We start from the raw sequence: 25,073 nt of genomic DNA, 5'->3' as shown, positions 1-25,073 counted from the left end.
TCCTGGCTAACACGGTGAAACCCCATCTCTACTAAAAAAATATATATATAAAATTAACCAGGCATGGTGGCGGGCGCCTGTAGTCCCAGCTACTCGGGAGGCTGAGGCAGGAGAATGGCGTGAACCCGGGAGGCGGAGCTTGCAGTGAGCTGAGATCGCGCCACTGCACTCCAGCCTGGGCGAAAGAGTGAAAAAAAAAAAAAAAAGAATGGGGCTACCATTTTTCTGTGGTGTTTGACTGAAAAGAGCAGTGATAGTCTAAGTTTCCTGACTTGCTAGCCTGCTCCTTTTTTGGTCTTTAGGCTAAGGAAATTAGCTTTTTTTGGAGCTTTGTCTGAGACTGTTGATATTTCAAGGTTGCTGGCTTCTCTAGCACCCTGTCTAGGATACATGCAGCCAAAAGAAAACCCTGAAGACTCATTCATGTGTTGTTTCTCAGGATGCAAGTAACCCAGGTTGGTTTGCCTTCTTTCCACCTTTCAAAATCTTTTCATGTTTATTTTATGTTTAATGTTTAGGGTTTTTAGCTGTACTTACTGGAAGGAATACAGAAAAGGTACTCTTACTCCATCTTCCTAGAAGTGAGATTATTTTAATTTCATACCTCAAATTTCCCTCTCTACTTCTAATTTGGAAAAATGAATAACTTAAATCTAGCATATTTGAATTTTATCTGTGTTTTAAAAGTTAAATATAAGTGGAAGATATGCAAAAAAGGACTCCTTAAACATTCAGAGTCAAATATATACTGCTAAGGTTAAGTACAAAGGCAAGTTAGTAAATGCTATCTAAATCTTCATAGATATCCAAAGCTACCCATGAAAGAAAGCAAGCCATTGACAGATACCATTCTATAAGGGAAGAAAAAATTAACACAGCATAAAAACTATCAGAGATTAAACCTAAAAAAGGACAAAGTAAGTAATGTATTGGGAGAAGACTACAGAGAGTGTATTTCTTTTCATGGGACTCATAGACACAGTAGAAATATACTTAGAAGTTGACTAAGAGGAATGGAAATGTATTACATATTTGCAAACAAACATCTGAATTATGAATGCTTGTTATTGTTTCTCTGATAATAAAAAAATTTTGACAGATAACCATGATTTTAGATGAACATTCTAAAATCAATATATTTTCCATTTGATTACATGAGATTATGTCAGTGTTAATCTTTCAAAAATATTTTAAACTGTATTTCTCTCTTTTCCTTATTTGTCTGTCTTTCTGACATAGTTTGAGATTCAATTTCTGATCGCTTGCTTCTCTGGCTCCTTTCTCACATTTCAACCATCGAGAACCACTGAACTGAAATTTACGTACTAAAATTAATACGGCTGTAGAATACAATTGTACAAAGGAAACTAAACTATAATCTAATCTGTACCACTTGAAACTGCAGTTCCAAGGTGAGGCTTTCATCACAATTCTCCGGCTCTGTTTTGTGTTTCAAACTACAGAGTTCAAATACAATTTTCTCAGGAAACGAAACAATTTGAAAGAGGGAAAAATCTCAAAAAGGAAACTTCTGATTAGAAAACAAAAAGTACCTCTTCATCCAATTCTTTCATTATCTTGTCTAGTTTTATGTTTGAGGTTCTGTAAAAACAAAAGCAATACAGATTAGAAATATACGTATTTCCTATTGCCCAGTGTTAAACACTAACATTCCTTACTTTTCCACTTAACTAGAGTTTTGTATCCTTTTTTGGTGCCATAGATCTCTTTGGCAGTCAAATGAAGCCTATGGCCTTTTTTCAAAATATTTTTTGAAGCACAAAAATTATATATGATTAAAAGAAGACAATTAGGCTGCGCTCACGCCTGTAATCCCAGCACTTTGGGAGGCTGAGGCGGGTGGATCATCTGAGGTCAGGAGTTCGAGACCAGCTTGGCCAACATGGTGAAACCCCGTCTCTACTAAAAATTAAAAAAAAAAAATTAGTGAGGCATGGTGGCAGGCACCTGTAATCCCAGCTATTTGGGAGGCCAAGGCAGGAGAATCACTTGAACCTGGGAGGCGGAGGTTGCAGTGAGCCGAGATCATGCTACTGCACTCCAGCCTGGGTGATAGAGTGAGACTCCATCTCAAAAAAAAAAAAAAAAAAAAAAAAAGAAGCCAATTATATTGAAATACAGTAATAAACTTTAAAAAAAATGTGTAATTCAGTATATATGTTTCCTTATTAATATATTAAATCACAAGATCTAGTGGCAGTAATTTCAAAGTGTTGATGAGCATAAATGATATTTAGAGATAGCTGTAACAACTGTAATAAGAAAACATCTATAATTCCTATTGGTAATAAAAATTAACAACTACTGCTAATAACTGAATTGCTGCCTATGCTCAGAATTGAAACAAGTGCTGGCCGGGCACGGTGGCTCACGCTTGTAATCCTAGCACTTTGGGAGGCCGAGGCGGGCAGATCACGAGGTCAGGAGATCGAGACCACGGTGAAACCCCGTCTCTACTAAAAATACAAAAAATTAGCCAGGCGTGGTGGCGGGCGCCTGCAGTCCCAGCTACTCGGAGAGGCTGAGGCAGGAGAATGGCGTGAACCCGGGAGGCGGAGCTTGCAGTGAGCCGAGATCGCGCCACTGCACTCCAGCCTGGGCGACAGAGCGAGACTCCGTCTCAAAAAAAAAAAAAAAAAAAAAAAAAAGAAACAAGTGCTAAAATTAAGCTATAAGTTAGAGAAAACATTTACCTTTTCTCATCCAAGTTTAAAGACTTCAAATTTCATCCATAGACTCTTTGGGGGAGTTCTATGGATTTCAGATTAAGGATCCCTAAACTCCGTCATGCAATACTTGCCACTACTCAAAAATTAGCCATTTATCCTTTAATACAGGATAAAGTAAACGAAGAGAAAGGTAGCATATATCAAATCAGTTAAGGCAGCATTTGGCAACACTCAAAGTGTATTATCTTCATTACCATTTGCTTTCTTTGGTTCAAAATGTAATTCTGAGCTTCAAAACCTATATATGCAACATTTTCACATGGATGTTTCATTAAATACCTTATTCAGCATCTCCAAAATGGAACTTACTGCCTCTGTTCCACACTCCCACCCCAGTACCAATTTGCTTCTCTTCTAGAGTCCCTAAGTAAATGACAACACCTAGGAATCATCCTTGACTCATCCTCCCTCACTCCCTTTTAGTTGAATAAAGTGCCAAGTGCTGCTAATTAAGCAGGAACTTCTTTTGAAACAGCAAATTTAATATATATTTTTTACTTATTAGTTTAATGACTTTTGATGTTTTTCCATCACGTTTAAAATAAATTCCAAATTTCTTAGTCCCTACCCTGCAAAAAAAAAAGAGAAAAAAAAGAATTCTCCCCCATCTAGACCTTGCCATCCTCCCCATTCTCATCTCAGGCTTTTCCTTCCCTTGCATCTTACTGGCCAGTCAAGGTCTCTTACCTCACGGCCTTCACAGATACTCACCTCCTGGACCCTAACACTTCCTTCCACTCTTCTCCTAATAATTTCCATTGACTCTTCTGGTTTTAGCTTTCTCTGATCTCTGACAAAACAGTACAGGCATCTCCTGACATATTCCTGATATTCCTGTATAATTTTATTCTCTCCCCAATTAACACATACCACATTTCTTTTTTTTTTTTTTTTGAGACAGAGTCTCGCTCTGTTGCCCAGGCTGGAGTGCAGTGGCACGATCTCGGCTCACTGCAAGCTCCATCTCACGGGTTCACGCCATTCTCCTGCCTCAGCCGCCCGAGTATCTGGGACTACAGGTGCCCACCACCGTGCCTGGCTAATTTTTTGTATTTTTAGTAGAGATGGGGTTTCACCTTGTTAGCCAGGATGGTCTTGATCTCGTGACCTCGTGATCCGCCCGCCTCGGCCTCCCAAAATGCTGGGATTACAGGCGTGAGCCATTGCACCTGGCCTACCACACTTCTTGATAATTACTTATTTGTTTTTCTTGCCAAATTACAAGCTCCTCATGGAGAGGGGCCATGTCTTGATTAATTCAGTACTATATTGTTGACAAGCACATTATATGACACTTTAACTGAAATTTTTATTGAATAAATGAATGCAACTAAAATGATTTGAATGCAGAGAATTTGATTTAAAGAAATGCAAGGCCGGGCGCGGTGGCTCACGCTTGTAATCCCAGCACTCTGGGAGGCCGAGGCGGGCAGATCACGAGGTCAGGAGATCGAGACCACGGTGAAACCCCGTCTCTACGAAAAATACAAAAAAATTAGCCGGGCATGTTGGCGGGCGCCTGTAGTCCCAGCTACTCGGAGAGGCTGAGGCAGGAGAATGGCGTGAACCCGGGAGGCGGAGCTTGAAGTGAGCCGAGATCGCGCCACTGCACTCCAGCCTGGGTGACAGAGCGAGACTCCATCTCAAAAAAAAAAAAAAAGAAAGAAATGCAAGTGGCCGGGTGCGGTGGCTCACACCTGTAATCCCAGCATTTTGGAAGGCCGAGGTGGGCAGATCAAAAGGCCAGGAGATCGAGACCATCCTGGTTAACACGGTGAAACCCCATCTCTACTAAAGAATTCAAAAAATTAGCCAGGCGTGGTGGCGGGCACCTGTAGTCTCAGCTACTCAGGAGGCTGAGGCAGGAGAATGCCATGAACCTGGGAGGTGGAGCTTGCAGTGAGCTGAGATCACAGCACTGCACTCCAGCCTGGGTGACAGAGTGAGACTCTGTCTCAAAAAAAAATAATAATAAAATAAAATAAAGAAATGCAAGTCAATATCACTCCACAATCCCTAGCACTAGGTTTTTATTTTAAAAACTATTTACCAATTTGATACATAATTTTTAAAAGTTTCATCTCAATTTTATTTCCTTGAGGTGACACACTTTCATATGATTATTAGCCAATTCAGCCATTCTTATTACTTCCTCAAACTGATCCCTACTCACCATTACTACCAGTTTGTCACTTGTCTTTTAATTTTGTTTAAAAATTTTTTGGGGCCAGGCACGGTGGCTCACGCCTGTAATCCCAACACTTTGGGAGGCCGAGGCGGATGGATCACCTGAGGTCAGGAGTTCGAGACCAGCCTGGCCAACATAGTGAAATCCCGTCTCTACTAAAAATACCAAAACTAGCCAGGCATGGTGGCAGGTGCCTGTAATCCCAGCTACTCGGGGGACTGAGGCAGGAGAATCGCTTGAACCTGGGAGGCAGAGGTTGAAGTGAGCCGAGATCGCACCATCACACTCCAGCCTGGGGGACAAGAGTGAGACTTCATCTCAAAAAAAAAAAAAAAAAATTGGATGTCGAGACTTCTCAACATTTATATAACAGTATCTACCCAGTTCTTCCCCTTATTTACATATTTTATATTTAGAAATTCTTTCCAAATCCTGGGGTCAGTTAATTATTTGCTTATATTCAAATGCATTTTTAAAAGAAATTTGTATTATACACTTAACCATATAATCTATCAGGAATAGTTAAAAGTGAGAACTTTACCTGTTTCATACCAAACCCCCCACCCCACCTGCTCTGTCACAAAATTACCAGTGTTGCCAATTTTATTTGTTGAATGCTTTTCGTGTTACCTTTGCATTTCATTTATCCAATACTATTCACTAAAAACATAATTATGAAAAATTATTGCTTATAATTGATAAGTAATTCAGTATTATGCTAGGTAATTTAATCTTGAGCATAACTCAAAGATATTTTTTCTGTGGGTCTAATGACAATAACATGCTGAAATTAGACCCACAGAAAAAAATACTCTGAGTTACTGCTCTAGTGAACCACAGTGGAAATTAGAATGGCCACATCAAAAATTTAGTATATTTTAATCTTCAACATTTTACATTTCAAAAAGCACCTGATTTAATGTAAACTAATTTCCCCTTTATTTTCTTTTTGAGACACAGTGTTGCTCTGTCACCCAGGCTGGAGTGCAATGGTGTGATCTCGGCTCACTGAAACCTCTCCCTCCCGGGTTCAAGCAATTCTCATGCCTCAGCCTCCCAAGCAACAGGGACTACAGGTGCACACCATCGTGCCCAGCTAATTTTTTGTATTTTCAGTAGAGATGTGGTTTCGCCATGTTGGCCTGGCTGGTCTTGAACTCCTGCCCTCAAGTGATCCATGCCCAGCCTAATTTGCCCTTTTAGTTAACTAATTACGTAAGGAGAAAAAAGCAGTAAGTCAGGCAATAAATGAATTAGCATTACAGTTTTTTAAGAATACAGACTGTTGGCTGAGCGTGGTGGCTCACGCCTGTAATCCCAGCACTCTTGGAGGCCAAGGCGGGCAGATCGAGAGCATCCTGGCTAACACGGTGAAACCCCGTCTCTACTAAAAATACAAAAAAAAATTAGCCAGGCATGGTGGTGGGCACCTGTAGCCCCAGCCACTCAGGAGGCTGAGGCAGGAGAATGGCGTGAACCCAGGAGGCAGAGCTTGCAGTGAGCCAAGATCACGCCACTGCACTCCAGCCTGGACTACAGAGCGAGACTCTGTCTTAAAAAAAAAAGAAAAAAAGAATACTCCTTTACTTTCTGATGATTGTAATGAAAACACAGTTGGAACATTTTACAAAGCACACAATATATTATTTTCATGAATAAAAAAAAAAGAATACAGACTGCCAGGAACAAATGTACTTTAAATATTCTGAGGAAAATACATCTATAACTAAGCCAACATAAATACAACTTCTCAATTCTAGCCGAGACACATCATGAATGTATTATCAGTAGTAATCTTTACATCCTCATTTTCTATCTACTTTCAGATGTTTACAGGGTATAAGCTTTCAAATAAGTATTTGGTATATAAAATGAAAAGCTTTAAGTATATTTTCATATTTAATATGAAAAACTTGAAGTATATTCTCACCTGCACTTCTGCTCCATTTCATCTTTTAACTGCATTTCATTATGCAGCTGTTCTTCCAGCTTATAGATTGTTTTTTGCAAACTTTCCTGCTTTAATTTAAAACAAAAACAAAAACTCATTCTACTAAGAATATTTAGACATTTAAAATATCAAGTCTATGTTAATATTTTAAACATTTTTAGAAAATAATTTAGTTTAATCTTACCTCTTTCTATCTCAATTTTTTTATTATTAACTTAACAAGCACTTTCTTAACATCTACTAAACGTTAGGCCATTAGAAATACAAAAATTAAAAAGATTTGGTTCCTGTTCTCATGAAGCAAATAGTTACATAGTGAGGCAAAGTTAAATTGGAAGAGAAAAAAGAACCTACAGTGTCCCAAAGACATATACACAAAATATTACAATAGACTGTGGTAAATAATAAGAAAAAAATATCTACAGAGTGTTCCAAAGGAGAGAAAAGGTCACTTCTAACTCTGCTAAGAATATATAATCCTTGAGTTGAGACCTAAAAGAAGAACTGATAATCTGATAAAGCAAAGAAGGTGGCACAAGGAAGGCATTTTAGCTAGAATGAACAATGAGCCCAAAAGTAGAAAGGCAGAAGAAAATATGATACATTTGGGAAATGGAAAGAAATCAAGTACTATAGCAGAGCACAGAATGTAATAGGAAAAACAACTCATATTAAGCCTAAGAAGGTAATGATCTTTGTATGCACAAATTGGAGTTGGGGACTTTAACCCATAAGCATCTTAAATGAGAAATGACATAATACTGGCACCTCAGAAACATCACTACAATAATAAGGTGAATGAACAGCTTAGAGGGCAGTGAAGTTCTAAGAAGAGCAACCAGTTAAAAAGCTATCAAAACAGTTCAGACAAGAGAATATGGATCTGATAAAAGGTAGAGGCTATAGGAATGAAGAGGAAGTAATGGATAAAGGTATCAATTGGAAAGCACAATGTATGACCAAACCGACTGGAAGTTAGAATAGATATAATACCATTATGAAAGACAGCCAACACACTGCTAGGGAGGGAATGGGGACAGGAAAACAGTGAGTTTAGCTCTGGCCTAGTTTGATATGCCTGAGAAGTATACAGAAGAGAGAGAAAGACTCAGGACTGGAGCTCAGACAAGCAAGCTGGACATGAATGAGATTACCTACAGAGAAAGAATAGAGAGCCAAGATCAGAACTTTGGGAAATGTTTAATAATTGAAAGTAAGCAGAGGAGGAAGATCCTGAAAAGTGCAATGAAAAATAAGTAAAATTCAAAAATATGGGAGGTAAAAAAAAAGGGAAACAATAGGAACACAGAAGAGTTAGAAATGTTTGAAGTTCCAGAGAAGTAGGGAATAGTCAGTGTCAAATACAGCAAAGAAGAAAAATAAGATACGAGCTGAAAATTATCCATTGTATTTGGCAATTGCAAAGTTGTTCATTAGCATCTCTGCTAAAAGGTTTTCGAGGAAAATTAAATTAGTTGTTTTATACTTAGTTCTAGGTTAAAATAATTAGTATATCCCCCCTGATATTATTAGAGCAAAAGATAAAGGTAGCAACCACTGATAAACTTATAGTAATCACTACTGAACAAAATCAGCCCAAAGAAAACATGAATCCTTCGAATATTTTTGAAGGCCAAAGGCATTTCTAACTCTAAGGTCAAGTAACACAGTGAGAGCTGACTTACAGCAACTCCTTATTATTACGTAGGTCAAAGATTTTTGAGCCCTTGTTAGCAATACATAACTTGCCAAACAGCTCTACTGGGATTAAAATTTAAGAGAAAGATGAACTTAACAGCAAATGGGTACTCATATAATTCCTTCACCTTTTTCTCATTTTCCCTTTTCACCGCATGTTCTCTTACATTTAAGAGTCAATATATCAAGAAGAAAGAAAAGAATCATTATCAGCTTTTTAAAAATGGCTGCTACCTCTTCCTTTCTTCTGTTAAAAATATGTAGGCTTGCAATGTCTCTGTGCCACCCCCCCGCCAAAAAAAATGTAGGCTATAGTAGACAAAAAGTTCAAAGAATGCTCTAGGAATGGACAGATAATTACTCTGGATATTTTTCAGAAAATTCCTGTTAACCCAAAAGGACCTTCTGAAATGTAGGCAAGTAAGATTTTGTTTTACCTCTGTCTCAGAACATGAGCTATATAAACAACAGAAAGAACTCAACTAAAATGTATTTTCTAGAGTAATTTACTTCTCAGTGGACAAATTAAGATGATGCTGACTATACTGGTTATTCTCCATTTCCCCCATTCCCTTCTAACCTTGAAAATTCATCCTCTGCTCTTCTTTGCCTTAAAATCTACAGAGTGCATTGCCTGTATTACTCTGTAGCCCTATGATTTTAAGGTTGGTTTCAACCCACAGGAGACCAGCAGAAGTCTGAAGGTAAAAAAAGAAACATTCATTCTCCCTACACCCTTTGCACTTTACTGTGGTTCTCGCAATGTTCTACGTTTTATATTCCTCTTCTATGATGTCAGGGTTTCTCTGAGCTACGATAAGGTTTTCTCTCTTTGCTCCTTCAGTATAGGGCAATGGCTTCCCACTCTTGTTCATACATGGGTGCTTTAGTACCCTTTATTGTTTCCCTCTACTGATGTTCACAGCATGTTAATCATCCCTTCAATAAACTCTTCATTTAATAAATGCAAAAATATGGTGTGTGTGTATATATATGTGTGTGTGTGTGTGTGTGTGTATATATATGTATGCAATGTAGTATTACTCAGCCTTAAACACGAAGAAAATTTTAATACATACTACAACATGGATGAACCTTGAAGACATTATGCTACATGAAATAAGCCAGTCACATATGGATAAATATTGTATGATTCCATTCATATGAGGTACCTAGAATAGGCAAATTCATTGAGACAGAAAGTAGAATAATGGTTACCAGGAGCTGGGGGGAGGGTGAAATGAGGAGTTACTGTTTAATTGGTATAGATTTTTAGTTTGGGATGATGAAAAGGTTCTAGATATGGATGGCAGTGATGGCTGCACAACTACGTGAAGGTGCTTAATGCCACTGAACTGCACACTTAAAAATGATTAAAATAGTAAATTTCATGTTATGTATATTTACCATACACACAAAACTGTTTAAATATTCTGAACATGTAATCTGTTTGCCTGTCAAGACCCTTAATGATACATTGATATATCATAGTTCCTGATTCCAAAGATTAAAAAAGATGACCACTGTCAATCTGTGTAACAATTTAGTTTACTAACTGCCTCCAAATATGTTATTCCATTTGATATTTCCGCAAAAAATCAGACTGAAAAGGAGACGGGAGATAAAAGTGCCATAAAAATCTAAGTTCAGCTAACCACAGCTTCACAAACAATACATAAATTTACTATCATACACACAAATATATTATCCACAAAACAATTTTAAAAACAATTTTCTTAATATTAAGAAAATACCTACCAAGCTTTTATCTGCATTGGAGCTAGTTCTGTTATCATTAGGATTTGCTGAAGATAAGTATCTGTGGGAAAGAAAAGTTTAAAAAGAAAACAAAACAAAAAAGTCTGTAATATCCCATAACAACCAATAATAAATACTACATGCCTATTTTATGTTCAGTTTTATAGCTTTGTTTTTAAAAATTAAATATAGGTTCATAATTTTTATAAACATAATTCAGAAATGATACATATATTAAATAAAACACCTAGTTAGGTCTAAAAATAGTAGCAGCCTGTAAACATATGACTTAATATTCCTGCAGCAAAACATAAGAATATTCATACCAAGTAGGATAAATAAAAACCATAGTCTCAAGTTAGTTCAGATTAGGCTTTCTGGTCATGAGAGCAGGTTATGACAGGTTTTTCCACCAAACAAATAACTTAAAAACATTCAGTTTTCAGAGCTTTTTGTATGTAAGAATTGGGGGTAAGAAACTGCTGACTTCTGCAGACATATGCATAACCACCTCTCCTGCACCCAACTATCCTTCAGCAAAGCATAATATTGCCTCTTTGGGTCAAAAAAGTTTTTGCCTAAGTGGGTGAAATAACAGAACCAAAGTTTAGGTGATGCTGCTAATCTTTTGGGACTCCCAGCCTTGCAGAGTTCTTTAAATTCAGTGTAAAGTTAAAACTGTATATAAATAAAGCTATTAGTGAACTAATTTAGAGGTCTTTTTTAGATGTCTCACAAGATTCTCAAACAATCTAAATAGATCATATATGTAAACAATTTTCTAAGCTAATAAAGGTAAGGTACCAGTGCCGCCAGTGTTGCTACTACCGCCACCATGCTACAACTACCATAATCACTACTTCTACCATCACCACCACTACAGTCAGCACCCTGATTAACCAGTAGAGCTATTGCAAAAGGAGATCAAATAGTTACAGTATACTTCATAGCTACTGAAGGCATGTGTTAACACACCAGATATTAATAATGTTCCAAAAGAACAGTTTAAGCAAATTTTAAAAATTAGTGAATAACAGAAGATAATCAAGTATTCATTAAGTATCAATAAACATACACAGTATAATGGTACTATAAAAGAAACAGCTAGAAATATGCCACTTCCTAGGTCTTCCTTGAAAAATTATTCGGATCAAATGGAGATTCAAATAACTTTAAGACAATAATAGGGGCTGTGTAGTAGCTTTATAGAGGAAAAGTCCCATATAACAAATGACAAATTCTAGGTGTGGTGCAATTTAATTCCATTGACTATTAAGCATCTCAGAAATTCAATTGTGAGATTCTGCTTATGTAATATAAATAAGGCATATAGCATTGCCAGTGGAATCTAAATTAGATGAGACTATTTCATCTCTAATGTATTTTCTAAACTTAACATGCTATGTGACTGAGACTGACATTTTAGTCTTCTGCAAAATTAGTAATATAAGCTTGAATGCAGCAAAGGAAATGTAAGGACATCACTTGTATACATTCATTAATTCTTCCACCTTCTGTCTTTTTTCTATCAAGGTACGTTTGCATATTATATTGGTGCTTTTACATAGAATCTGGTCATTTAGGTAACTTTTTACGAAATAGGAGTTACTATATTAGGAATATAGCTTAAGGCTATTTTAAAAATCATGTTTAATTCAGCTATAATTAAGCAACAATGATTTCTGCCCTTGGTATTAAAAGTATATCTGGATTTCAGGGATAAGAATTTCAGAGGTTTCCTATTTCATATCTGTATATTCAAAATTATGCTTACATATTACAATAAGGCTAATCAATATTTTGCCAAGGCCAGGTGCAGTGGCTCACACCTGTAATCCGCTGGGATTACTTTGGGAGGCCAAGGTGGGTGGATCACTTAAGGCCAGGGGTTTGAAACCAGCCTGGCCAACAGCCTGGCCAACATGGCAAAACCCCATCTCTAATAAAAATACAAAGATTAGCCAGGCGTGGTGGTACACACCTGTAATCCTAGCTACTCAGAGGCTGAGGCACAAGAATCACTTGAACCCAGGAGGCGGGGGTTGCAGTGAGCCAAGATCACACCACCACACTCCAGCCTCAGCGACAGAGTGAGACTCTGTTTCAAAAATATATATATATTTTATTGGTTCTTCCTTTATGAAGAGCAACTGTACCGTTGCCTGTTCATGTAGTAAGTGATTACTTTAAAAATACTACATTTATTTGTCAGTAGGCTGTGACAGTTAAGAACACAGTATAATTTCTACTTTTAAGAAACTTAAAAATTAGTTTAGGCCATAAAACATGAATACAAAGAAAAACTAGAGAACATAATCGAGTGCATGATAATGTAGGACAAATAGTATAATAAATGTTTATTTAACTCAAGGTTACCATTATACAGAGAAACCTAAATAAAGTTATTAACTGCTGGACTCTACTACAGAAAATACAAAAACATTGGGGGTTGTTTATATCAACAACTTGAGTGTTTCAGAAACCAAGTCAAAGAATAATTGATAAAAATACAAAAAGTTAAAGAACGCTTCAGCAGGCTGGGCACAGTGGGTCACACCTGTAATCCCAGCACTTTGGGAGGCCAAGGCAGGCAGATCACCTGAGGTCGGGAGTTCGAGACCAGCCTGACCAACATGGAGAAACCCCGTCTCTACTAAAAATACAAAATTAGCTGGGCATGGTGGTGCATGCCTGTAATCCCAGCTACTCGGGAGGCCAAGGCTGGAGAATCACTTGAACCCAGGAAGTGGAGGTTGCAGTGAGCCGAGATTGTGCCATTGCACTCCAGCCTGGGCAACAAGAGCAAAACTCTGTCTCAAAAAAAAAAAAAGAATGCTTCAGCAAAAACCACCCTGAAGCTCTTCTGTATATGCATGTTAATTGAAAACAGTTATAATATTATACTCACTGAGTGTTAGCGAGGAAAAAAAGATAAGTGCCAGCTATCTCATTGATGTTGCAACAAAAAGTATTAAGTACTATCTTAACAGTGGATTACTGAAGAAGTTTCAAAAAGCTGGACTAAATTGTCTTTTGTTTTCTAAGATTAACTTGAATGGCTCTTACACTAAAATGATGAGACCCTTCACTTTAAAATAAGATTAGTTATAATGACCTCAAATGTAATAATTTACTCCAAGCAAATCAGTTATCTGATACCATTCCAAAGGAGTATAATTTGATTAGAAGTACATATTTTTGAGGTAATTAAAAGTAGATTTAACCTACCCAGTAAGTGTTATCACATAGTTCAGTGCATTATACTGGTATAGCACTTTGTTTAGATTTCTTTTTCTTTTTCTTTCTTTCTTTATTTTTTGAGACAGAGTCTCGCTCCATTGCCCAGGCTGGAGTGCAGTGGCATGATCTTGGCTCACTGTAACCTCCGCCCCCCAGGTTCAAGCGATTCTCCTGCCTCAGTCTCCCAAGTAGCTGGGATTACAGGCATACGCCACCACGCCCGGCTAAATTTTGTATTTTTAGTAGAGACGGGGTTTCACCACATTGGCCAGGCTAGTCACAAACTCTTGACCTCAAGTGACCTGCCCACCTTGGCTTCCCAAACTGCTGCAATTACAGGCGTGAGCCACCGTGCCTGGCCGAGATTTCTACTATGTAGTTCTTACCAACCCACATTGCACAATTTATCCATTTCTCACCAAGATGTGAGCATCTCAAGAGAAGGCACTGTATCTTATTGATCCTTCTCCATGCAATTTGGTGCTTAGTATATACCTGACAAATAATAAGTTATCAAAGATATCTATGGAATGAATGAATGCTCAGCACACTAAAATAATGTTAAATGTTTAACTTAAATCTCAAGTATATTAGAGTAAAGCTAACATGAACTCATACTAATGGCAATAACACTGAGTGCTTACACCATGCAAAGGACTCTTCTAAGTGCTATACTGTGTTTTAATTTACTTAAACCTTATAACAATTCTATGAGGTAAGTAGGCAAGCAGTATTACTGTTGTTATCATCATCCCTATTTTTGAGGAAATGGAGGCATAAAAGGCCAAAGTTATTTGTCCAAGGTCACAGTGGAGGTAATACTACATGTTATAACACATGGTAAGTTAAACGGGTTTGGGGAGGAATCACTTAATTTTTGAAGAGCTAAAAATTGATATAGCATCAATATGGTGATGATAATGCTAGAAAAGTCCACATGCTGGCCAGGCATGGTGGGTCACGCCTGTAATCCCAGCACTTTGGGAGGCTGAGGAGGGCAGATCATGAGGTCAGGAGTTCAAGACCAGCCTGGCCAACATCGTGAAACCACATCTCTACTAAAAATACAAAAATTAGCTGGGTGTGGTGGCAGGCACCTGTAATCCCAGCTACTCAGGAGGCTGAGGCAGGACAATTGCTTGAACCCAGGAGGTGGAGGTTGCAGTGAGCCAAGATTGTGCCACTGCAATCCAGCCTGGGTGACAGAGCAAGACTCCATCTTGGAAAAAACAAAACAAAACAAAAAAAGTCTACATGTTGTTTCAAAATGTATTATAAACCATAAGTCTACAGATCAAAATATCAGTATTTTTATTTTTTGTTTGAGATGGAGTCTCACTTTGTCGCCCAGGCTGGAGTGCAGTGGCGCGATCTCAGCTCACTGCAAGCTCCGCCTCCCAGGTTCACGCCATTTTCCTGCCTCAGCTTCCCGAGTAGCTGGGACTACAGGTGCCCGCCACTATACCCAGCTAATTTTTTGTAATTTTTAGTAGAGACGGGGCTTCACTGTGTTAGCCAGGATGGTCTCGATCTCCTGGCCTCGTGATCTGCCCGCCTTGGCCTCCCAGAGTGCTGGGATTACAGGCGTGAGCCACCGCGCCCGGCCCAAAATATCAGTATTTATAGCATTTTGTGACCTATTAATTGTTGTAACTTGAGGATATATAGTGTATCATTTAGCAAAAAAATTTTTGAAAAACAATGTCCTAAACATGGATGAGTCCAAGAGAAATTAAATATGAAATACTGGAAATATCATGCATCAATGAAAAATTGCATAAGGTGTATCTTTATATACCATTAAATCTACTTTAAAAATGATTTTTAGATATTTCTAAGAACAAAATCAGCACTTACTCCTACAATCACTGTTTAGCATACTTACCTACGATTGCTATAATATGTAAATCCTACAAAAGGTAGTTGATTGCCAACAAAAGCTTTAGGAATAGGGAATATTTCTTCCTCTCCTTTATCTTCTTCCAAGTCATCAAAATTACTAGTATCAATGTCACTACTTAAATCGGGTACAACTGGTGCTACAGCTAAAGACAAAAGAAAATTAGTCGTTTATTTCAAACTTAAAATACAAGTAAAGTGAAGCAGATTCCATACCAACTACTGATGGTTTCTCTCTTATAAAAGCTTGCAAACCACAAATTCCACCTATTATACTAAGCTTTACCAGGACTAAAAATCAACTGATAATTGATCATTATGTAATTCTATGAAACAATTATCTTCAAAGTCACCTATAATTATTTACTTAGGTTTAACTTGACTATTACAAATCAAGTATTATTAAGGTTTGTTTTAGAATGTACCAAGGTATAAAATACACAAAAGCATTCGGGACTATAGAAAAGACATTTTAGAAACTAAAGCATAACAAACTGTACTCGAAAAAATTGTTTAGCTTTAAATATAGTATTTTTTGGTTAATCTGCTTTATAGTAAACCAGAAATTAAGGTTACTTCTTAGCTTCCTGGACATAATAATTTGGTACTGAAATATCTTTACTCACTCAGAATCCAGATGATCAATACTCCTTTCTCCCACCCCAATATCTCCATAAGATTAAGCCACAGGAGAAATGGATTCGGAATTGTATTTTCACACTAGCTACCTCTAGAATCAAGTGATTGAGACTAATGCAGTGAGGTATTTATGATATCATTGTTAATAAAAAATGGCAGTAATATAAAAAATTGACATGACATCTTCAAGAATTATAAATTTGATGTTGACCAAGTCTTCCATATACTTAATAATATAAAACCATATGTGACAACGTTTAAATATTCATAATATAGGAGAAAATTCCATATAAAACTAATACTACTAACATCTATTTTTGGGGCTTGAATGTTACAAGGGGTACATCTAAAAATAAATTCTAAGAAAATAAAATTTTAAGAAAATTTATTTTTTAGCTTAAAGATACTGTAGTATAATAAAACATCCCTGAATTATGATCATCAAAATACTAAAAAATTATTTTAGGTACAATAACCTCATGTTCTTTTAGGGAAAAGGAATCAATTTTCTTTTCAATCATCTGGGTACTTCAGGCAGGAAATACCTATTCTTGTGCCATCTGAGACACAGTAAATTAATATTTAGGGAACGAAACAACACATTTAGCTGAATGAAGCTGTAGTACTAACTAATAGTAACACAAGAGTGATATTAGGGCTTTTCCACCATTCCACTTTCCTTAATGGCCAACAGAACTGTCTGATTAGACATGGCTAGCTTTCTAATATTTGTAAAATGAGAGGAAAACACTAAACGGTTGCCGCCCTTGGGAAATACGTAAGTTAATTATGGTCTTGGCATAAATTTTATGTTAAAAGAGTGATCTCAATCAGAGACACTTTTGCCTGCTGGAGGGTGTTCAGCAATGTCTGGGTACATATTCTGGTTGTCATTAATGGGAAAAAAGGTGTTACTAGCACCTAATGAGTACAGTCATGGGATGCCACTAAACATCCTTAAGTTTAGGATAATCCCCACAAAAGGAATTATCTGTCAACTGCTAAAGCTCAGAAAACCTGCTTTAAAATTATATCAGAAAGAGAGAACAGAATAAGTGTGTTGCATTTTCTCTTGCTGTTTCTGATGGACCTACTCTTTTTATAAATGACACTATTTCACAGTAGTTCTAAAACGACAAATTCTCACCTGTTTAAATTCTGAGATACAAGTGGGGAAATATTGGAAGAGTTATAAAAGTAATTATTTCTGCTTCTAAGTTAAGATGCTTAGGCTTTATATAATGCCATATAATCACTTCAGAACTAATAAGAATAACGATAACTTTATGGAATAAACATCAGTATATAGTTGTTTAAAAATTTGTTTTCATTAAATAACTGTTAATTTAGAAATCATGTTCCATAAAAAAGAGTCCAGCAGATGTTGTCAAAAATGGCAGAGTAGGGAACTCAAAGAAATCATACCTCCACTGAAGCAACCAATGAGTTGGCAAAAAACTACCAGAGCAATTTTCTGAGAACTATGGAATCTAATAAAAAACTAATAACAAGCAGGGAGTGTTTAATGAAGAAAGAGGCTATAAAAATTTCGCATTTAAGGAAATCTCTGTCACTGGTTGAGATAATGAAATGGAGATTTCAGTGAATACACATGACAAGGAATACAGATTTTGCAAAATTAGTTTGGAAAAGTCACTAAACGAATGAATGACTGCAGCCCACAACAAGCAACAACAGCAAGCCCTGGGGGAAAGAGGAAGAATCTGATTTCCAGAGTTACAACACTGTAATATCCAAAATGTCCCTCTTAGAAGGATACAGCTGCTTTAAAACAACGTCCAGTTTACAACAAAAAATTACAAAGCATGTAAAGAAGCAAGAAAGTATAGGCCATTCACAGGGAATATAGAAAATGTTAGAAACCGCCAGGCACGGTGGCTCACGCCTATAATCCCAGCACTTTGGGAGGCCGATGCAGGCGGATCACAAGGTCAGGAGATCAAGACCATCCTGGTTAACATGGTGAAATCCCGTCTCTACTAAAAAATACAAAAAATTAGCCGGGTGTGGTGGCAGGCACCTGTAGTCCCAGCTGCTTGGGAAGCTGAGGCAGGAAAATGGCATGAACCCAGGAGGCGGAGCTTGCAGTGAGCTAAGATCGTGCCACTGCTCTCCAGCCTGGGCAACAGAGCGAGACTCCGTCTCAAAAAAAAAAGAAAAAAAATAGTAATGGAAACCACCTCTGAGGAAACCAAGACGTTAGATTTACTCAACAAAATCTTAAACTCTCTTAAATGTGTTCAAAAAGCAAACAAACACTATGGATGAAATACCAGGAAGATGATGTCTTAACAAAGAAAAAATATCATGAAAGAGATCGAAAATAGAACCAAATAGAAATTCTAGCACCGAAAAGTACAATAGCTGAAGTTAAAATTTCACTAGAAAGCTTCAACAGCAGATCTGAATAGGCAGAGGAAAAAAATCAGTGAACTTGAAGATAGGACAAATGAAATTATCAAGTGTGAGGAACAGAAAGAAAAAGAATGAAAAAGTGAACAGAGACTAAGGAAACTGTGGCATCAGCCAGACCAACATACACATTATGGGAGTTCCAGAAGGAGAGAAAGGGGAAGAAAGACTGTTTGAAGAAATAATGGCCAAATCTTTCCAAATCTGGTAAAAGATATAAATCTACACATCCAAGAAGCTGAATGCCAACTATGAAAAACTCCAAAAACTCCACATGAAGACACATCATAATCACATGCCATAATCAAACTGTCTTAACTCAAAGCCACATGAAGAAGAAAAAGCAGTATCAGTAAAGGTAACTATTTAGATAAATGTAAATAGAAGCAGGTTTTTAAGCTACTCAAAGTAAACTGGTATCAATTCAACCTAGATTGTTATCAATTTAGAATGTTGTGTAATTCCATGTTAACTAATAAGAAAATGACTAAAAAATATACAGAAAAGGAAAAGAAGAAGGAATCAAAATAGCATACTAGGGGAAAAAACTAAACACAAAAGAAAGCAATAATGTATTAGCTGAGGAATAAAAAGGAAATATATGACATAGAAAACAAATAGGAAGATGACAGAAGTCTTTTCTTATCAGTACTCACTTTACATTTAAACGGATTAAACTCACCAATCAAAAGGCTGAGATGGGTAGAATGCAATAAAAAATGACTCAACTATATCTGTCTATAGAGACTCACCTTAGATCCACAGACATAGGTTAAAAGGTTACTTGACCTGCATCCACAGGTTAAAAGTAACAGAGGGAAAAAGATATTCCGTGCAAAAGGGAGCTGAAGCGGCTATATTAACATGAGACAAAATAGACTTCAAATAAAAAACTGTCAAAAGAGGCAAAAAAGGACACTGCATATTAATTATATTGATAAAAGGCTCAATCCATTAAGAAAATAGAATGATTATAAAAATGTATGCATCTAACACAGCCCCAAAATGAAAGAAGCAAAAATAGACATGAATGCAGGGAGAAACCATTCTAAAATAATATAATAGTTTTATAGCTTGTTCCCACAAATGTCATATTGAAAAGTAATCCCCAATGTTGGGGGGCATGCTGGTGGGATGTGACTGGATCACAGAAGAGGATTTCTCATGAATGGTTTAGCATCATCCCCTTGGTGCTGTCCTAAAGACACTGAATGAGTTATTGCCAGATCTGGTTGTTTAAAAACGTGTGTGGCATCTTCCCCCTCACCCTCTCTCTTGCTCCTGCTCTTACCATGTGATGGGCCTGTTCTCACTTTGACTTCTGCAATGAGCAAAAGCTCCCTGAGGCCTCTCCAGAAGCTGAGCAGATGCCAGCACCATGCTTGTACAGCCTGCAGAACCATTAGCCAATTAAAACTCTTTTCTTTATAAATTACCAGTCTCAGGTATTCCTTTACAGCAATGCAAAAATGGCTTACCACAAGTTGGTGTCTTCAATAACCCACTTTCAACAATGGATAGAACATATAAATAGAAGATCAATAAGAAAATAGAAGATATTAACAACTTCACAAACCAACTAGATATAACAGGCGTGTACAGAACACTCAACAACAGTAGAATACACATTTTTCTCAAGTGTATATGGAACATTTTCCAAGACAGATTATATGTTGGGCCAAAAAACAAGTCTTAAAAAAGTTTTAAAACACTGAAATCATACAAAGTATCTTCTTTAACCACAAGGGAATGAATCAAGAAGTCAATAACAGGAAGAAAACTGAAAGTTTCACAAATATATGGAAATTAAACAAAACACTCTTAAATCACCAGTGAGTGAAAGAAATAATCACAGGAAGACTAAATACTTTGAAACAAATGAAAATGGGAAGACTAAATACTTTGAGACAAATGAAAATGAAAACAACATACCAAAACGTATGGGATTAAATGAAAGCAGTGCTCAGGTGGAAATTTTACCCATAAATGTCTAAAAACCAAAGATCTCAAACCAATAACCCAACTTGACACTATAAGGAACTATAAAAAGAAAAGCAAATTAAACCAAGAGCTAGCAAAGGAAAGAAAGAATACAGATTGGAGTGCATAGAAATAAAATTGAGAATAGAAAATCAATAATGCAAATTAACAAAACTAAAAATTGGTTCTTTATAAAGATCAACAAAATCGACAAACCTTTTACTGAACTAAGAGGGGAAAGAAAACCCCAGAAGACACAAACAACTAAAATAAAAAATGAAAAGTAGGGGCATAACTACCAACCATATAGAAGTAAAAAGGAAAAACAATGCATAATTGTATAGTGACAATTTTTTTTTTTTTTTTTTGAGACAGAGTCTCACTCTGTCACCCAGGCTGGAGTGTAGTGATGCAATCTCAGCTCACTGCAACCTGTGCCTCCTGGGTTCAAGTGATTCTCTGCCTCAGCCTCTGATGTAGCTGGGACTACAGGAGTGCACCACCATGCCTGGCTAGTTTTTTTTTTTTTTGTATTTTTTGTACAGATGAGGTTTTGCCATGTTGACCAGGCTGATCTCGAACTCCTGGCCTCAAGTGATCCACCTACCTCGGCCTCCCAAAGTGTTGGGATTACAGGGGTGAGCCACCACACCCGGCCTACAGTGAAAAATTAGATAACTTAGATGAAATAGAGATATTCCTAGAAAACACAGACTGCCAAAATCTATTTTAAAAGAAATAAAGAATCAAAATAGGGCCATAGTGGCTCACGCCTGTAACCCCAGCACTTTGGAAGGCCAAGGGAGGGTGGCTTGAGACCAGGAGTTTGAAACCAGTCTGGGCAACATAGCAAGACCCCATCTCTACAGAAAATTAAAAGAAAATTAGCCAGGTGTGGTGACACATGACTGTGGTCCTAGCTACTCAGGAGGCTGAGGCAGGAGGATCCCTTGAGTCTGAGAGTTCAACAATACAGTGAGCTAAGATCGTGGCACTGCATTACAGCCTGGGCAACAGAGCAAGACCTTGTCTCTATTAAAAAAATAAAATAAAATGAAGAAAAAAAACCCACATGATCATTTCAGTTGTCATACAAAAAGCATTTGACAAACAGAACATCCTTTCATGATTGAAAACACCTGGCCAACAAGAACTAGAGAGGCACTTCCTCAATATGATAAAGGATATTAATGAAAATCCCCCAGCTAACATTATATTCAGCGGTGAAAGACTAAAAGCTTCCCCCTATGACCAGGAACAGACAAGGTGCCCACTTTTACCACTGCTATTCAACACTTTACTGGAAGCTCTAGTCTAAGTAATTAGGCAAGAATGATAAATAAAAGGCATAAAAATTGGAAAAGAAGAAGTAAAACTATCTCTATTCGCAGGTGACATGATCCTATCATAGAAAACCCTAAAGACGCTACAAAAGAATATATTAGAGGTAATAGACAAATTCAACAAAATTGCAGGTTACAAGATCAGAAATAAAAGTTCTACTTCTATATACTAGCAATAAACAATATGAAAAGAAAATCAAGGGAACGATTCCATTCAAAATAATGTCAAAGGCCAGGCGCGGTGGCTCACGCCTGTAATCCCAGCACTTTGGGAGGCAGAGGTGGGCAGATCACAAGGTCAGGAAATCGAGACCATCCCGGCTAACATGGTGAAACTCCATCTCTACCAAAAAAAATACAAAAAAATTAGCCGGGTGTGGTGGCGGGCGCCTGTAGTCCCAGCTACTTGGGAGGCTGAGGCAGAAGAATGGCATGAACCCCGGAGGTGGAGCTTGCAGTGAGCCGAGATCGAGCCACTGTACTCCAGCCTGGGCGACAGAGCGAGACTCCATCTCAAAAAAACAAAACAAAACAAAACAAAACAAAAAGTCAAAAAGAAATACCTAGGAACAAATTTAACCAAGGAGGTGTAAGGCTTATGCACCAAAAACTTAAAAACGTTGTTGAAATTAAAGAAGGCTTAAATAAATGGGGAGACATCGTGTGTTCATGGACTGGAAAAGTTAACATTGTTAAGATGGTAATACTACCCAAAGTAATTTAAAGATTCAATGCAATCTCCATCGAAATCCCTATGTCCTTTTTGGCAAAGACGTAAAAACCCATTATAAAATTCATATGAAATCTCACGAGATCCCAAATAGTCAAAACAATTTTGAAAAACAACGAAGTTGAAAGACTCACATTTCCTGATTTCAAAACTTACTACAAAGCTACCATAATCATACAGTGTGGTACCAACATAAAGACAAACATATACAGACCAATGGAACACAACAAAAACCCCACAAACAAACCCTCATGTATATGGTCTAATGATTGACACAAGGGGCCAACAACTTTCAATGCAGGGAAAGGACAGTCCTTTCAACACAGTGTTAGGAAAACTGGATATCCACATACAAAAATATTAAATTGGACCCTTACTATACACTATATAAAAAGTAATTCACAATGGGTCAAAGACCTAAACATACTAGCTGAAACTATAAAATTCAAAGAAAACACAGGTAAGACATTTCATGACACTGGATTTGGCAATGATTTCTTAAATACGAAGCCAAAGATACAAGCAACAAAAGAAGAAATAAACCAGATTTCATCAAAATTAAAAATTTTGTGCTTGAAAGTACTATTAACAGAGTGTGGAGAATAGAAAATATCTGCAAACCATATATCCGATTAGAGATTAATATCCAAAATTTTTAAAGAACTCCTATAACTCAACAACAACAAAAAAACCAAACCACCAAATTTTAAAATGGGCAAAGAACTTGAATAGAAATCTCTCAAGAGAAGATATACGAATGGTCAATAAGCACATGACAAGATGTTTACCATTCCTGGTCACTGGAGAAATGCAAATCAAAACCACAGTGAGATACCACTTCATATCCCTTAGGATGACTACTATTTAAAAACAAAAAACAAACAAAACAGAAAAGAACAAATGCTGGAGATGTGGAGAAACGAGACCCATGTGCACTGCTGTTGGGAATGCGAAATGGTGTAAACGTTGTGGATACTACTATGGCATTTCCTCAAAAAAATTAAACATATGGCTGAGCGTGGTGGCTCACGTCTGCAATCCCAGCACTTTGGTGCACTGCTGCTGGGAATGTGAAATGGTGCAAATGTTGTGAATTTTATGGCATTTCCTCAAAACATTAAACACATGGCTGAGCATGGTGGCTCATGCCTATAATCCCTGCACTTTGGGAGGCTGAGGCAGGAGGATCTCTTGAGCCCTAGAGTTTGAGACTAGCCTGGTCAACACAGCAAGACTCTGTCTCTGCAAAACTAACTAATTATCATATGACTTAGCCATTCCACTTCTAGGTATATACCCAAATTAATGGAAAACAGGGATATTACAGAATATCCATATATATAACATTAATATGGATATAAAATATCCATAATATAATATGGAAAGCAGATATTTGTATTCTACTCTTTGTTATTCACAATAGCTAAAAGAGAGAGCAATCTTAAGTGTCTATTAATGGATAGATGGATAAACAAAATATAGTACATCCATACAATGGATTATGATACATGCTATGACATGAATGAACCTTGAAGACATTGTGCTAGGTGAAATAAACCAGCCACAAAAAGACAAATATTATAGTAATCTATTTAAATGAAACACCCTGAGTAGTCTAATTCATAGAGACAGAAAGAATAGTGATTACTACGAGTTGAGGGGAGAGGGAAATGGAGAGTTACTGTTTAACTAAAAGAGTTTAGTTTAGGATGACGAAAAAGTTGTGGACACAGCAGTGGTAATAGTTTTAAGACAATGTGAATGTACTTAATGCCACTGAATTGTACAGTTAAAAATGCCCAACATGGGGAATTTTATCTTATGCATACTTTATCACAATATAAAGAGATAATTTATTTTTTAAAAATCCATTATAATGTTCAGAAAGTCTAAACTCCTAAGTAAAAGAGCCCTGAAACTTGCTAGGCCTTCAGTTCTTTATTCACAAAGCCCACACTGATAATCTCTCCCGTGAGAATGTAAAATTCAAACAGAAAGGGTACTAGTCTTGATTAACCCACAGAACCTAGAATAATATATATGTGTATACAATGAATTTTGAGCCAGCAGAAGTATTACCACTGTTAGCCTCTTGTGTGTTGCCCACAAACTATAGGTGGATTAAGTAACACCAATATCTTATTTCAAATGAGATAATAATATATGGGAAAGTGTTTTGCAAGTTACCACATATTTAATGTAGTATTATTAATTTTTCTAAAGAAACAGTTATTGTTCTATTGCCCAGGCTGGAATGCAGTAGCATGATCATAGCTAACTGCAGCCTTGAACTCCTAGGCTCAAGTGATTCTCTTACCTCAGCCTCCTGAGTAGTTGAAACATAGGTGCGTGCCATCACACCTGGCTAATTTTTTATTTTTATTTTTGTAGAGACAGGGTCTCGCAACATTACCCTGGCTGGTTTCAAACTCCTGGCCTCAAGAGGTCCTCCCACCTTGGCCTC

The 25,073-nt window shown here is 37.0% G+C and overlaps 1 protein-coding gene across 4 annotated transcripts in view; it reads right to left on the bottom strand.

The window, feature by feature from the left end:
* The window catches only part of ROCK1 (Rho associated coiled-coil containing protein kinase 1), a 170,714-nt gene that overhangs the window by 64,863 nt on the left and 80,778 nt on the right, over positions 1 to 25,073 (bottom strand). For all 4 annotated transcript variants that reach the window (XR_008650013.2, XM_063640634.1, XM_055236539.2 and 1 more), the window contains exons 10-13: positions 15,471 to 15,630; positions 10,346 to 10,406; positions 6,869 to 6,957; positions 1,554 to 1,602 (exon numbers count right to left, since the gene is read on the bottom strand). Coding sequence is in view for 3 of the 4 variants with exons in the window: in XM_063640634.1 (XP_063496704.1) it covers positions 1,554 to 1,602; positions 6,869 to 6,957; positions 10,346 to 10,406; positions 15,471 to 15,630 (359 nt within the window). In the remaining variant the exon portion in view is untranslated. The remainder of the gene's footprint in view (positions 1 to 1,553; positions 1,603 to 6,868; positions 6,958 to 10,345; positions 10,407 to 15,470; positions 15,631 to 25,073) is intronic.

This window comes from Symphalangus syndactylus, chromosome 1 (genome assembly GCF_028878055.3).
Source record: "Symphalangus syndactylus isolate Jambi chromosome 1, NHGRI_mSymSyn1-v2.1_pri, whole genome shotgun sequence".
In the NCBI taxonomy this organism is placed as follows: Eukaryota; Metazoa; Chordata; class Mammalia; order Primates; family Hylobatidae; genus Symphalangus; species Symphalangus syndactylus.
This window is presented reverse-complemented; position numbering and strand designations above follow the sequence as displayed.